The sequence below is a fragment of the Eubalaena glacialis genome, chromosome 2, assembly GCF_028564815.1.
Source record: "Eubalaena glacialis isolate mEubGla1 chromosome 2, mEubGla1.1.hap2.+ XY, whole genome shotgun sequence".
Lineage (NCBI taxonomy): Eukaryota > Metazoa > Chordata > Mammalia > Artiodactyla > Balaenidae > Eubalaena > Eubalaena glacialis.
The window spans coordinates 68,471,097-68,488,204 of NC_083717.1; the positions used below are offsets into that span (position 1 = coordinate 68,471,097).

Here is a 17,108-nt window from a genome sequence, read left to right on the forward strand (position 1 = left end):
ATGAGCTATAAATCCTGAAAATGTGATTTTAATTTGATGGGCTACCTAGAGCTAAGCAGCAAGGCTGTATACAGTAAAATCTCACTAAATGCGAGCATGCATGCCAAGTGATTACATTTCGGATCTTCTCTTTAAGGAAAAGATTATGTTTAAACAAAGAATCCTACAAATTTGAAAAGTGAGACTGACACTCTTGAACCTAACAACTTGGATGATTTCTCCTCCACTTATCTGATGGCTTTAACTATAAAAGAAAAAGGATACAAAACAGACATTTCAGCGTGTGAAGGGGCTTTAAATGTCCACATGGGTACCGGGACAATTTGCTTAAAACTGCTTATAAAGATGGTAGAGAGAATGAGCCCCATCCTATTATTCAATAACCATGTTTGTGATGCATCTGCATAATCTAACCATGCATAAATTAGTATGTGTAATACAACACTTATTTGCATAATAATAGCAAGTTAATAGATGCTTAAAGAGCAGAGACCAACACCACCTTTAAATCAGACATGCCTCCAGGCACTTTGGCCTGTACAGACCAAGATGCCAGAAAAACAGGGAGCATCAACCAACAGTCAAACCATTCATTTTTCATCCCTCTAGACATTTCACTTATTTCCCCCCACACACTGGGGAATCATTTTCAAACCACAAAATAGCTTTATATTTTAAGTGCTAGCACCCTTCTATAACAAAAATCTTAAAGAAATTACTATAGAGATTATTATCAGCAATGGTAACACAATGGACATTTTATTTTCCTAGAAATGTAAATAGGAAGGGCAAATTTTTTAAAAAGAAAATGTTCGAAATCACAGCTACATAAAATTGGGGGCCCATCTATTTGCTTAGCAAAAATAATGACCTAGATTAGATATTTTCACCCCTCACCTCAATCCTTTAATTCAAATAACTAATTGAATCCAAAAACGCAAATAGTGTATCAAGAAAAGGCTGTGCCCCTCTTCCAACCTCAGTAAGAGCACATGGTACTGGGTTGGGATGAGGAAAAACATTACCAGTGTCACACAAAGGAAGAGCACAATGATGGCTTTCAACCTTTAACAAAGAGGAAAAAAATCTGGAGTATAAAAAAATCAAAAATCAATAGAGACTCCTAAATGACTCCTTTAAGATATCACTTTTCAATTTAGCAGGACAGATTTATTTGTATGTGGTTCAAATGTTCACAATTGCTCCCTGCACTTCATACATAGGAATGAATGTCACAATGGAAAACGGCAGTAATGAACAATCTTACCTGAGGATATGGAAACCTCCCAAGAGCAAGCTGAGAAAGGAAATAATATTTGTCTAGTTATAGATTTGCATGCAGGGCAGATCTTAAGACAGACAAGTACTAAATTTCAGAATTACATCCAGCAAATATAAAAAGCTCACAACCTTAAATGCACAAACTAAATTATTGCTGTAATTACATTGAAAGCTATATATAGAATGAACATTCACATTGGACAATGTTGTGTCCCTGATAAAATATTCTATTCTTAACAACTAAACACTACCCTTAGGTAGTTTCTCTTAGGAATATTGTCAGCTGTACTGGCATTATTCACATTCACAAGTGTACGACAGTTTCTTCTAGACAGAGATGTAAAACCATAGGATACTGTCGGCTTTTCCTCTTGTAAAAACGGAAACACTTAATTGCTCCTAGCCCACAGCTCTGTAGAATTTTCAGTTATAAGTATTATAGGAAGAGTTGTAGGAAATGGGGAGTGGGCCATGTGAAATAGAAAATTTTGCCATTATTTTCATTTATTTGTTAGTTTTTTTCATCCATTCATATTTAGAAGAAAAGAGCTACTACTAGTGGGAAAGTGGCATTTCAAGACTGTGAAGTTGGAACTATAGGTCTGAAATTGGGTAAGCGAATCCTTACAGCTTCCAATTTTATTTAATTTGTAAACTGCGATGTGTTTCTAGGCCACTCACTTAATTTTGGTCTTTGGAGTCTCACCTGTGAAAACAAAATGATTCAACCAGGAATAGGATTGATATGAAGTGATAAGATCAAATTTACCAAACATACCATAATTTATTTAAAGAAAACAGTGGCTAAATTTTGCAACTTCATAATGTGGCCCATCGTCAGGTCTGAAATCCTTTATAGGTATTTATAAATATTTTCAAAGTAGAATCACTACATCAGGGAACTTTGAAGCTAGAATGGATCCAAGGAAACATCAATCTATTTTACAGATTAGAACCCCAGAGTCCCATTGAAGATGTTTCCACACAGTTAATCAGTAGAGGCCTGGGGACTGACCCCAAGACTTGCAACTTAATCCAGGGTTCTTTCCAGCATATTACATTGCTTTTCTAGATCTTGAGAAGTTGTGCACTTATCTCAAAGACACTGACACTGCTCAAACATTTTTGAACTCCTCTTTTGGAACTGTGTTTAGAATCATTTCAAGTCACAGAAGAACAACTACTTCATTTTATCAGAACTGCATCTTATCTTGAGCTTAAAATTATACCCCTCTGCTTTTTGATCATGTAAATTATTTGTTGACTAAGGTCTGAATGGCCTATGGGTATTACCAAAACCCAAAGCCAACTTCAAAGAATAAATATTTTGCTCCTTAATAAGGATAGACATGAAGATGCTGAGGTTAATTTTTAAAGTTCTAAAACCAGTTTGAGCAACAACAATGTAATAGGAATAAACCATATGACCATGTAAGGTGACTACTTGGAAAGGGCCAACACTCATTTGGATGTGTGTGTGTGTATATATGTGTGTGTGTACATATATACATATATGAATACTTGGTAAGATTTGTTACCTTGTACTCATTTCTTGTATACTCAGAGTTCTCAGATTTTCAAGACATGAAGTTATACTATCATTGTTTCATTTGGTGGACGTCATTAATCTGTTCAACTATAGAGTGAAGGAAAGAGAGTGTGGATGTTAATCAAACTCCCTTTCATAGTTTTGTGTGATTATGTCTGTTGTCTATATGCTGCTATTAATTAGGAAGGGGAGGGACTCAGCTCTCCACTGCCTCCACTCCACCCTCACCCAATATAGGCTATTGATTTGACTTACATTCTGTAAATACAGTGTGTTTCTGGCCAATGAGAATGTGCACATTGATTCAGAAGGAGCCACTATGGTCTTTTGTGGCAGTAATGGGTGGGCTAGGCATTTGCACCATTCTGTACTGAACTGACAGGCAGTGACTGCTCACCAAAAGCTGTCACCTATCATCACACCCATCTACAGATTATGTTTTGCACATTCTTTCATTTGGAAAAAGTAGCAAGAGGAGGGTCTCTTGTCTGAAAAAGCTGACAGCTTAACAACTACTAGAAAACGTTTAGAACAGCCTATCTGAAGTCCTTCTACAGGTGCTGCACCATTCACTCTGGTACATGTTGAACATGTCATTAGGGCCTATGGAAGAATTCTGTCCATGTAGCTTACCAGCAGAAGAAACTTGCCCACCATATATACAGTTAAGGTCTAAACTAGCTGGCCAGTGCCAACACTGGCCATTGGTTCTTGTAGATTAAAGAACTAAGCAATGATAAAAGGAAGACTTTAAAAAAAAAAGAGTGGGATGAGGTGAAAAATATGAACTTTTTCCACTTCCACATAAAGCCTCAAATTCTCAAGTCATCACCGTTCTATGGAGAGGCAAAGCTACAGCAGACTTGGGAATGTGCACTCATCTACTTGGCCCCCTCTCACAACTGGTAAAAGGTAATTAGGCTGGCTGATGATATTCATTTACTCTGTAAGAGACCTCCATCAAGAGAACAGAGAACAGAGAGAAAATTCAGCAGGGAGCCTCTCTGTACCAGCCTGCTTGGGAACAGGTGGCAATGCTTGAACTAGTGACCTCAACATTCTTGGAACTGGCTTTACTTATGTGCACTTTCCTGATATCCTGTGGAAGCTCAGTCTTACTTGTTAGCTACATTCCTGCGAGGACTGTTTTTAAGGCATCTTGCAGGTCTGACCTCTTTTCAATCTGAGGGCAGAGAATGGTTCCCTGTCCTTGACCAGAGACGCGCAACAACCATTTCCTCTCCCACAGTGTCACCACTGGGCTGCTCCAGTGGCAAGCCAAGGATTCCTCCAATTCTGCACTAGTGAAAACTGGCAGCGGTACTATAAGGCTGGCACCACAAGCAGTCATTTTAAGGCCCTGGGAGGGGGAGCTGCCTTCCATGTATGTCTCTGCCCTTTTAGGTTTAATGCAGCTGCAATGTTTATGTTCTATACTATTTGTCTTGTGGCAAAATAGAAGGAAATATATAGCTAAGCCCTAGAACCTTTTTATCAAGTTCAATTAGGAGAAGGTAAAAAAGGAAAAGGGCTCTTAGCAGATATGGCTGAGGCTGTCAAAAGTCAAAATAAACACTGAACCCTTATGGGGAAGAGGGAGCACATATGCTATGAGTGAATATTTCAGAGACAGACGGACCTGGGGCCATTCTGTATCTTTTACCCTTACTGGTCTATTAATCTACTTGCATTTCCCCAGTTTTTATTGTCAAGGTATTATAAATTAGGAAACTTACAAAAGAGAGTATGTAATCTTCTCTGAAATGGCCTGCAGATATGTCACTGTACTAAATGTGTTTCAGATTTAATGAAGCTTTAATGTCCTTTTTAATTTTGCCTGTTTCTGTATCACCAGGGGTCGGGCAAGGCAATCAGCACTCAAGAGGGTGGTTTGGTTTAAAACTAGGAAAAAACTCATTTGCTTATGAGTTGCACTGTATTTTCTTAATTAAATTTACTGAGTAAAATGGTTTAAGTTCAGCCAACCAATGACCTTTGTATGTAGATTTAGATTTATAAATAGGTTAAAGAAGAAAAAAAAAGAATCACAACAAAGCAAACAGATTAGGGCTAAGCCAATGGAAGTCTTTGCCCTCTTTATCATCTTTACAAAAGAAGCGTTTAAATTTAGGCAGCTTAAGTCCAGTTAAAAAAAAGTATATTGAAAAATGTGGACGCACAGAAGCCCCAGCAATTCATCAAATGACTCTAACATCCTTTTCATTCCCAGCAGGGGAGCGGCTCACATTGTAAAAGATTTGGAAAAGCTTTATTTATTCTGGGGAAGTGGAGGTAGAGATGAGGGAGGGAGAGGATTCTATTTAATGTTAAATAAAAAAGTGCATTTTAATTCTAAATACACAAGATTCAGCAAAGTGCTAAATACTCTGTTCGTTGTGGGAGATTTACTATTCAAAAGGCAGAAAAAGAATGCTCTAAAAACATTTACCAGTTGGGAATACACTTAGATAACAGCAAACCACTAACCTTTCACTGTAAAACTAGGACTGCTCCTTAGTGTTATCTTATTGATCTTTGATTTGTCCAATCATAATCTATGAAATACTCTTGAGTTAGCAGTATCTGAATATGTTGGATTTTATAATTTAAATAACCAATATATGTGTGGGTGTGATTATAACAATTGCCGAATACATAACAAATGCATGATAGAAACCTTTGTATTTTAACAAAAAGGGTAGAAGATATTTATTTACAAAGCAACAAAAATGGCTTCTGTTGATAATGAGAATAATTATTGTCATGAAGTCATAAATGATAAAGAGAAAACATACATTGTAACCAGAAAGCAAGTGCAGGACACAAACTCAGGATATGTTCTTGGTGATCAACTGACCAACTTAGAATATCAACAATGTGGGAGTAGCTTTAAATTTACAGTTATACTGAAGAGCACTGGATTTTATAAATTCTTAATTTAGACATATTTTATGTTTCTCAGCAAAACTGCAAATTGAAAATAAGCATTTTCAATATAGCCAGTGATCTAGTTGAAGGAGGACTTTATAGTCTGAAATGTTCTAAAATTTGTTCTTAATTACCCTTGTGCACATTTTACACAATTAAATTTCCATTGAAGGATTTTGCATTTAGATTGTACACTGCGGTTAAACCTTTATTTTATAGAAATGCAGTAGCCACTTTGGGACATTCAGACACAGGGAAACTTTAAAAAATCAGACTTAACTACTGGATTACATAAAATTCCCTAGGTGAGATTTCATCCCAAGACCAATTTACACAGTCCTAGAGAGAGAGTTTAAATCATCTGAAACTATGCTAGCGAAGGACCATAATAAATACTAAATACCTCAAAATCTACCCTAAGATTTTACTTTTCTTCCCGTGTATCAATTTCACTGTCCTCTTACTGTATGGTTTAAAAACAATCCAAAGGATATAACAGCAATTTACCAGTGTTAAAGTGCTTCGGAGGTTAAATTGACAACAAAGAACACAGAAACACAAAGCATCTTGAAGTAGGGTTTCAATTAAATGTGGAGGATTTAGTAATGCAGTACCAAAAAAAAAAAGAGTTACAAATTAATTTAATCTTCTGCCTATAGTTTGCAGCTGCACTCCGAAGTGTCTAGGGCTTAAGAACAAAGCCTTGAAAGGCCTCGGAGTGAGGAAAGCTTCAATTTTTAATGTATAACGCCATTAGCTGATAACTTGTGGAATGCGCAACCCCTGCGGAGGGGCATAAGTGCGAGTAACAGAGACAGATGAAGTGACATATTTGTTCATGTCTAGAACTATGAGGAAGAGGGTTATTACTAACACCATCAGGCCTAACAGAAATATGCCCTAATAACCTTTGGGACCCTCCACAGGGGTCCCAGTTTTCACTACATCAAATATATTAAAATCAAAACCTAATTCACTTTAATTAAAGACAATTAGTTTGTTTTACTATTATTGTTTTAACTTGTGTGACATTATAATACATTGCAAATTAAAGACGGAATATTAAATATAACAAAAGCATCAAACTGTGTACACCTTCCCACCCATGCTTGGTGAAATCAGCTTATCACCGGTGTCTATTTAAGGAAATTCAAGAACAACCATCATTAAAAGTAGTGCAGAAACATTTAACCCTAAAAAGAATACAGTGGAACCATGCATATGTTTTCCCTATTCAATTTATACTTCTTTTCACATAATGCTTTCCTATAACTCCAAGGATTTCTTTAACACAAACAGAATTATGGCCCAATGGAGGCACAAGAAGCTTAATTAATTTGCCCAAGGTCGTACTGTAGGTTGGTGGCAAAGCTTGTTAAATTACTGGTAACTCTGGGCTCTACAGATGTTTTGGCAATGGCAAAGGCCCCTGTCTGCAAAGGCCCCAGAGACTTCTAGTGCAGAGGGTGAATGAACCACGGCAAATAACTCACGACGCCTGTTCAAAAGGTGCCAAGTGCTCTGGAGAGCTCACAACATTTTCTTTGTGTAGAAAGAGCCTAAATGTGAGTTTCCCACCAGGAGCGCTTCTTAACAGGTCCCAATATTTTAAAAAGAACTATTCATCCTCACCAGAGTCCATTAATAAAAAGTAAATTTATTTTAACTTAAAGATCCCAAGCACAGTAGCACAAAGAAATAAATCAAACATTTATCCATCATTCAGAAGGTCCTGCATTCTATCCCACAGATTGCTAATAATAATGGAGAAAAGACAGCATCACAAATAAATGTTTCTAATACAGTGGGGGTTTTTTCCTCTTTTTAAATTAGAAATGGGTTTATTACAGTGGACACTTAAATGGGGCCAGGGCAACAGTAATTCACAAGTACAATATCCTAATGCTGTTCCTTTAATTGCTTTATTTGTTTTACTGTTAAAAATGATTGTTTGCTGTAGTCTAACCATGAATGCTGAAAAGCATGATACATTGAGGTCTCAACCTGGGCAAACTGTACCTAAACTTACACTTTATTGCAGCTTAGTTCACAATCTTCACCTAATATAGGGTTATATCCCAGTGCAGCAGGAGGATAAATCATCCTGGAATATTACTCTGGTAAAGTTTAGCTGTGACTGGAGCATATGTGCTTTCGAGCCACTGAAGCAAAGGCCCATAAAATACACTAATTACTGGAAGTTATGGTCACTGAGTGATTGATAGCGCTCTGCAAGGCAACTTCCTCATTTTCAGCTCTTCTGACGGGGCTCATCCGCCACATAGCAATTATTAATTCATGACCCACCCCTCAGGCATTAGTACCTTTACTTCTAATTCTCCTGCTACCAAACTACTGCTACAGCTGGACACTGTCTTTCTTCATTCTAATGGCTGGGTAAGGATGATAAAAAGTAGATTTCACACTAAATGCTATTGTTTTGAATCTTTAAATGTTGCTTGGTCTTTCTAACCCTGCTGTCCTAAAAAACGTAATTCTCCTTCCTCTCCCATAATGCTATTTCACTTGCATCATTTTCTTTTTTCTCTTTAAAAAAGAATTTGTGTGTGTTTATACATATATATGTATATGTATGCATATATGTGTATATATGTGTGTGCGTGTGTTTGTATATGTGTGTGTGTATATATCAATCTGTCTGTCTATACTGTATTAGATCAAAAACTCTGAATAATTTTTTAGTGGAACACTGCAGTTTAAATGCAATATATAACTTCAACTAGGCCATAGTAAATATGAGGCAGCTAATTGATTAAAAAAAAAAAAAAAGGCAACCCCCCTAACCCTCCATTTAAATAGACCCACTTTTGTAGCTTTGAAGACATTCTAATTGTTTCAAGTTGATTTCCATCAGTAGCTTCACTCAGAGCAATGCTAATTAAATAATATCTGGGTATATAACTGAATTTCTAAAAGTCACTTAGAAACAACTGCAAAGGTCTCTTTTGATGGTGTTCTGTGCCTTGAGAGGAAATTCAGTGAGAGACTCTGAATTAAGGAGAGATAAAGTTCAGTCATGATGGATGAAAGCAGACATTTTACTTTTCTAATAGAAAAATAAATGTTCTTCAAATTTTGAACAACTCAAAATGTAATACTAAGGGTGGTTTTCCTAGGTGGAATCTGAGATAGTGTAACGGATGAATAGATGACTCCAAGCCACTTATCATTTCAGAGTTTGTTTCAAATTATTCCTCCTCTTCTGTTGGGAGTTAGTCCCAGAAAACAATTTTGAGGACAAATTCCATACCCTCCCTGTTCATACCATTCACTGGGCAGTGTATCACATCCCACCTGGTAACTATCTTCCTGTATCGCTAATGCCTGGTAAATTTCACTTGTTTAAGGGCAAACTCTAAGTCATAAACTTTCATATGCTCTCCGTGACACCAGAAATAGTGTTTTGCAGTAGGCTGACCATGAGCATTTGTTGATTATGATATACGCCCTGATGGTGATGTCTCCTAGAGCTTGGTCAACTTGGTGCTGCATGGCTTGGTTGCTTTACTATTAAAGCTACAACACTTTAATAAACATAGTATACAAACTTTTCAGTATTAGGGGCTGATAGTTTTAACTGGCAAGGCCCTCTTACACATACTTCACTGCTTAGAATAATCACTTTCACATACTTCAGCATTATGATTAATTTAGATGGCTTATTTCTTGTTAAAGCCTAAAGGGGTACAAGAAGGGAAAAGATTAGCGTTAACTGCCTCCAAATCCATCTCATGTGCTTAATGCAATAACCATTTTAATCTTCACAGTAAGAATTAAGAAATGACACTCTTTCAATATGCTTGTACAACGCTGACCTGTGTGCTCTAACAGCGGGTGGCTTTAATCCTGATAACAGCCCCTAGAGACCTAGCTTGGTGGGGTGTCCTCCATTTCTAAACTGCTCACTGGAGTCATGTAGCTACAGGTACCTGAGAAAACATCAGTGCTGGGGTATAGTCTATCGAGTGCAGTCTAAGCCACACTTGTATTTCCAGACATTTCAAAGTCAAGAGAGTCATAATCAGGTAATATGCTCACACTTCTGGCCTCTCTGTGTGTTGCTGCTCCTGAGAGAGGGGGGAGGGAAGAAAGGAAGGGAGAGGTATGGAGTGGCCATCCCCACACCAAGACTCCATGCATGCAGGTGAAGTCATCTTGGATTTCCCTTCTTAACCACCATCTGACTACACCCTCACCACCCACAGAATCCTGAGAAGAAAATAAATGGTTGTTATTTTAAGCTATTAATGTTGGGTAATTTATTAAGAGTAATAGATAACTGAAATGCTATCCTTGACATTGATGTCAGCCCTCCCACTCACCTGCCCAGTCCTATGCGCTTTTCCACTGCACTTTTACTTATCTCTCTCCCTTCTAGTCAAGGAGCTCCTGAGGGCAAAGTTTGTATGCCTACTGCCAACACAAGGCAGCACTACATAAATGTTTACTGATTAGATGGAACTCTCATCTACCTGCTTCCATTTTATTATAGCAGACATACTGGAGATTAGGTTAATTTTTGTGTTTCTTAAAAAAAAATAAACTAGGTCTTGGCTTCTGAAAAACAACAGCAATTGTACATTTCAAAATACAGTAAAGCTGAACCAACTACAGGAATAGTGTAGGTAGCAATCCTGTGAAAAGCAGTGTTGACTATGAGCAGAGTCACAATAAACCAGTCTTTCCCTTTATCTGATTTCCTGCTCATTTACAGTTACCATTTCTCTCTCCTTTTTTCAAACTACTGATCTACTTCTTTTCTACAGCATAGTGGAAGAAGCAGACTTTCATCCAGAGTCAGACATTTAACTGCGGCTCCCTGGTCTAGTCACCTAACCTTTCTGGAAAAGTCCTTTAATTTCTCTGGATCTCAGTTTCCTTATTTGCAAAATGGGAACTTCGATGCTTATAGATCAAAGTTGGTGGAATAATCTTGGGTACCTTAAATTACTGATTTTTTGGTCATTTCCATCACAGTGGGGAGAAGCTTAAATGCGATAATGAATATCAAATGGCTCTGTAAAGTGTTATGTACACATAAAGTGTTGTCACCCTTCTAGAATGACACTGAGCAAGAAGATGTCAACAGCAAGGAATAGAGGAAAGCACACTCCACTTCACATCAGAGGTCCCAGCTGCCAGTCCTCGTCTGCACAGTCCCAGCTTATGCTGCACCTGTGGGCACAGTCCTTCCCTTCTCTGGACCCGAGCTTCCTCACTGGTAGGAGGAGGGATCTGATTTAACAAGTTCTAATGTCTCTCTTCTAGTTAAAAAAACACTCTAGTCTCTAAATACAAGATAAGGGGTGCAAAAGATTTTTCTAATTAAATGCTAAAAAAATGTTAAAGTTATTATTATTTGGTTCAGAACCAAAGTATGGAAAATAGTCTGTAGGATCTTTGAGAGGATTTTTAAAGCCAATTTCAGGTCACTGGATTTGAGTATTGATAGAACTCTATGAGCAGTGGTTTTTATTGCTCAGTATCTCAAAGGTAGCAGCAGCGGTTCCTCAAATTATCACACTCAGAATTTTAGAGTTGACAGATGTCACTAGAACACTGGCCCCTTTTATCTTTTAGATCTCAACTCAAAAGTAACCCGACACCACTCAGTTACTCCTATCATACGGTGCTGTTTATTTCTGTCTAAAAAGTTATTATCGTCAAGCACCCTTCTTTATAATGTAGGCTCCATTAAAGCAGGGATTTTGTCACTTTCATTCCTAGCAATGTCCCCAGTGACTAGCACAGTGCCTGGCACATAATGAGCACTCAACAAAAATCTGCTAAGTGACTAAATGAATAAATGACTGCATCTTGTCTAACCTTATACCTGTCTCTTCTACAAAGTATTTCTTAAAAAAAAACAAACCTGAGACAAGTATTCAGTCACTACTTAAATGCCCCTAGGGATAGGGGCGTTTTTTTACCTCTAAAAGGATGACTGCACTGTTGAGCAGGAAGGGTGCAGGGATCTACCCATTAGAAAACTCTTCTTTATACTGAATAGAAAACCATGGGCTTTTTGTTTTTTGTTTTCGTTTTTTCGTTAGCTTCAGAAAGTTCAGCCGGCCAGTCATAAAGTAGCAGCTTGCCTCTCCACTGACAATCCTTCAAACACTGGAATATGGGTTGTCAAATGCCTGCTTTGTCTTTCTTCTCTTTATTTCTTTATTCTTCATATCAAGACTTTGTTGATTTAATGTTTTTTTTCTTTTTTTTAAAGTCCAAATTTTGTGTGTTTGTGTGTATACACGATTTGGACATGTGCTCTTGGAAAAACTTTAAAATCAGTCTGAGATCCATCAAAATAATAAAATGCTTAGCTGGGACTGCTAGCACCTGTTCCATCTTGTTTTGTCAATCTCATGGTTGTTCACGATAGCTCTGAGCACAAAGCAAGCTCAACAATGCCTCATTCAGTGGGAAACACTTCACTTTGTCTGCCAGTTTCACATTCACTACAGTCACTGACAACCTTGGAAAATGCACATTTAGGCATGGTAATCTGAGACAGCTGGATCCCTTCACAGACCTTGCAAAAGGCTGAACTAGTCGATCCATCATCTGCCAAAGGTCATTTTAACAGCTCCTTTTTGCAATAAGTTATATAAAATTTTAGACAAAAAATGACAATAGAAAAAAATCAAGTTAAGACAGAATTACAGAAAGGGGAGCGTGAACAGAGGAATGAGTGACAGGAACTGTTACATGCTCTTTTCCTCAATATTCCTCAATGGAAGGGAAGGAGGCCCATGACAAGGATTCCAGAACCACTCTTCTACCCACTTTCCTATACAATCTTCCGCTGAAATCTCCTTTGTCTTTGGATCCTTCAGCTTTAATTCTTCTGCCATCTGATGGTTTTCAGCAGAAACTTCTGATCAACAGGTAAGATATTTCACTAGATGGAGCAGCAGATAACATATTATAATAAGATTCAATGTCCACTCATGTTCTTGACAATAATTATAAAAAGGAAGAGGAGAAAAAAATCAATATTTGAGTGGTGCACACCAAATGCCAAGTTTTTATGGTCGAGAGAAGCTGACAGCAGCTGCTTAGAGGGCATCCAGAGCCATCCGTCACCCCTCAGACCACGTTCATAATCACCAGGGGCTAGAAAGGCAAACAAAGCTGCAGCTGTAGACACACTAGAGACAGTTGTGTCTCTGGAAACTTTTTTTTTTTTTTGTAGGGAGAGCGGGGAATAGGTTCTTCTGTATATTTAGAAGCAGGAACCAAGTCTAGGTAATGCTCCATAATTCTTTTCACCTGGTAAACATCCAATACCTAGATGTTATTTCAAAGAGAAGCTTACTTCTCAAAGTAATTTAATGGGGTTGTTACTGTTAGATGAAAGTATTTATTAAAAAGCCTAGAATACTGAAATTGCCTCCTCTCAAAAAAATAGGTGTTTACTATTATTGTTTATCGTCTGCCTCCTTCATTACACTGTAGGTTCAACAAGGAAAGGGAACATACCTATTTTATTTACCAATGTGTCCCCAGCACCTAGTAAAGTATTTGGCACATAAAAAGTGTTCAATAAATATTTGAGGAATGACTTCTAATGTTATCTTTGCTCCACAGATAAGAGGCTGACACTTAGAGTGGCAAAATGACTTGGCCAAGATAACACTGATTTTAAGTGGTGGCGTCAACATTTCTGGTTAACGCAAAATGTGAGCTCTTTAACAGTTCAAGGATTAGGATGATAGCCTTAATATCTGAAAATATATCATAGAAAGAAAATGACATACTCTTCACCACACCTCTCCAGAAACTTCTGTCAAAGGTACTGGGCTGGGTGATCCATGTCACTTTTTCAATACTTTTATTTTCATTTTACACATCTCACTATACTTTACGTGTTTGCTTGTAAATGTAGAAAATCACACTGCATTTTCTTGATATCTAATGAGTCTTATCTGATATCCATTAAACAGCATGTATAAAGGTAAAATCAAAAAAATTAGATGTGTTAACAGCTTTTCACAGTTCCGTAAGACAAGGTAGTTACATCCAACTATTTGTACATTTTACCCTAAATTTTCCTTGGGACAATTCTATTACAGATGTCTACAGAGAATTCAATAATTTTCTATTCTCCTACAAAAACTCACTTTCTCTGGGCAAAAGCACTGACATACGTCATTTAGAAAAAAGTTAGGGTTTTTCTTTTTCTTCTGTAGAAATACTAAGAAGAAGGCCATCTGAAATGACATACAAATATTTCTCTCATGTTATAAAATTAAAATTGAAACATTTCTATTGATCATTTCCTCCCCTTTGTTTTCTCTGTTCTTTCTTACTGAAACTTCTGTTTTTCACGTTAGACTCCCTAACCTGGTTCTCTAATTTTTTTTTTGTGGCTGCGTTGGGTCTTTGTTGCTGCACGCGGGCTTTCTCTAGTTGAGGTGAGTGGGGGCCACTCTTTGTTGCGGTGCGTGGGCTTCTCATTGTGGTGGCTGCTCTTCATGTTGCGGAGCACGGGCTCTAGGCGCGTGGGCTTCAGTAGTTGTGGCTCGCGGGCTCTAGAGTGCAGGCTCAGTAGTTGTGGCGCATGGGCTTATTAGTTGCTTGGTGGCATGTGGGATCTTCTTGGACCAGGGATCAAACCCGTGTCCCCTGCATTGGCAGGCGGATTCTTAACCACTGTGCCACCTGGGAAGTCCCTGGTTCTCTAATTTTTAATTCTCTATTTGTTGTTGTCATCTGAAAGTTCCTTTGTTACAGCAGCCTGTTCTTGTTTCCTAAATGCAACATTTTCTCCTATCCCTCTGAGAATATTATAGTTCATTTGAATTTTTCTCCCCTGCATAGTGTCCAAGCCCTCCAAATTGCTTTCTTTTTCAGTTATTTTAGGTCTCTGTTCTTACCTTAAAAGCCTTCCTCAAATGTTTTGCTAAGAGTAAGGCACTACAAATCTGACTAGTAACTCTGTGCTTGTGAGTGGAGCCTGTAGGCTGAGGTAACGCGATCTAGCTGGACTGTTTCACTGGAAATCTCCCAATGCCTGGATCTTTAAGGCCTCTTGGTCACATTTCCCTAAAGAAAGTCTCCTCCAGGAACCTTCCTGAAAAGTAATCTTGGCTGCTAGTGTCCCAGGAACAGGGTGTGGTAAGACAGCTGGGAGTCTCCACATTTAGAATCTAAACTTTCACTTAATGCCTCTGCGCTCAGTAATGGGACCCAGCCTTCTACACTGCCAGGTATCACTTATTTTATTCTCAGAGAAACTCCTCTACTCAGTCTTGTGTTAGGGCTGGGGAAGGGTGACTGTCTGCTCATGCTGAGTTAGGCAAAGAAGCTGTGGGTCGAACAGCTTAACTGTTTCTCAGACATCTTTAAGACAATTCTCTTCTCTGGCCCCACCTCTACTCCTAGTTCCAGATACCTGGGACCACCAATTCCTGAGCCTTCTGGGTAGTTTAAAGGAAATCAGGTGCTTCTTTCTTCCTCTACTGCTGGCTTAGGATTTCAACACTCTCGGTTCTGCTAAGTCGTGTACTGTTGTCCATCTGCTTTCCCACATTCAAAATTTGATTGCTATTGTCTCCTTTCGTTTTTTAATAAAATTTTTAAAATTTTTTGGCCACACCATGAGGCATGTGGGATCCTAGCTCCCCGACCATGGATCGAATCTGTGCCCCCTGCATTGGAAGCGCAGAGTCTTAACCACTGGACCACCAGGGAAGTCCCTCTTTTCCCTTTCTTTATGGTAATAAGCCTTAAAAAAAAAAAAAATCCCTTCACGGTAATTTTTAGTGGAGTTTGAGGTGAGAGTGGAAGATAATGCATGCATTCCATGCTTTAACCAAATTAGTAGGCTTTTTGAACCATATGTAAACATTTCAAAAAGTAATTCCTCTGAAAGAGAGGGGATAATGGCTTAATTTTCTCATTGTGCCCTTTCCAGAAGCTCTGAAACAGAGCTCCCATCTAAAGGCCCCGAGAGATTAAGTGATTTATCCAACGATCTATAGTGTATGCTGGCTGAAGTGGAATTTGAATCTAGGTCTGATACTCTGGCAAACAGAAAACTCCTCTTCACATGCAAAACATTCGTGATCTATTCAGCAAATGTTTGTGAGCACTTATGGTAAAGGCTTCGTCAAACTTTAACTCTGATCTTTATTTTCAGAAACTGCTTTAAAACCATTACAGAAGTATGAAAAAATTGAGCCCCAAAGATTTCTTGAGTACTCACTAGGGCAGTGAAATTGTGCTAGAGAGTGTAGGAGATTATGAGAGAATCAGATTTAAATCCTGTCATAAGGAACTACGACATAGCTATAAATTAATATAATACAAAGTGGAAAACGCACATGCCACAAGAAGATGTAGATGAAGGTCAGAAGGAGAAGAAATTACTTTCAGCTGGAGAGATCAGAGTTGGTGTTATAAAGGATGTGTATTTAAATTGTATCTTGGGGAGAAGAAGAAAATGATATTCCACGTAGAGTGAACAGCATAGTATTCCTTGAATATTTTTAACTTGGTAAAGGTAATTTTGAAGCTCACAAGAATAACTCTGTCAAAACAACAGAACCCATCAAATCTTTAGAAGATGGTGCTACTTTGATGACAATGACCTTGTGTGACTCTCTGAATGTGTTCTTCACCTAACTAGACACATTTTTCTAAGCCATGGACCTTGCTTTCATCATTTAACACATCATTCAAACCACTTCAGTAAAACAGTGATCACGATGAAGAGGGGTCTCAGAGGACTAGATGACACTCCAATTAACCAAGCGCATCGAGCCAGATTGTTCTATGTTTTGGACTCAAGAGACTGGTGGAGAGAGGAGGCAAACAAAGGCAGAAAGAGCGAGGACCCAAGTGAAAAGAGCAAAATGCATGCGCTAAAGACAGGGCTTTCAGTCTGACTCCTGTGGAAAAAGCCTGTCAGATTATTCACCACCGACCTTAATAAGGTTTACAATAGCCCGCCAAAGAGAATCACAAACCAGAACATGTACTTGGATAGCTCATACTCAGTGAGAACAAGAACACTGCAAGACTGACCTGGTGCCTTTTTAGATGTGTGTGCGTCCTCCTGAGCGCTGCAAACACAAGGCTAGAGGAGGGCGTGTGCTGACTTCTTTTTTGACCCAATTAGGACCAACTTAAAAATCCAGCTTTTCCAAATATGACTGCTTACTTCCCTCCCACAGATTTGTGTTGTGACTTGAACGACACAAGAATATGAATGGATTAACTAATTAGTAAGAAGCAACAGTGGGACTTTCTCCTCAAGCCATTCGTTCTATGGGAGAAGAGAGAAGCAATGCACAGCCTGTGAAATTAAGAAATTCTGCCC

General features: G+C 38.3%; 1 protein-coding gene across 6 annotated transcripts in view; it reads right to left on the bottom strand.

Annotated features, from left to right (window-relative positions):
• The window catches only part of MAP2K5 (mitogen-activated protein kinase kinase 5), a 264,152-nt gene that overhangs the window by 78,010 nt on the left and 169,034 nt on the right, over positions 1–17,108 (bottom strand). For 5 of the 6 annotated variants that reach the window (XM_061181976.1, XM_061181973.1, XM_061181977.1 and 2 more), the window contains exon 17: positions 1,268–1,297. The exons of the other annotated variant lie outside the window; for it this stretch is intronic. In XM_061181976.1, coding sequence (XP_061037959.1) covers positions 1,268–1,297 — 30 coding nt within the window. The remainder of the gene's footprint in view (positions 1–1,267; positions 1,298–17,108) is intronic. 6 annotated transcript variants of the gene reach the window in all.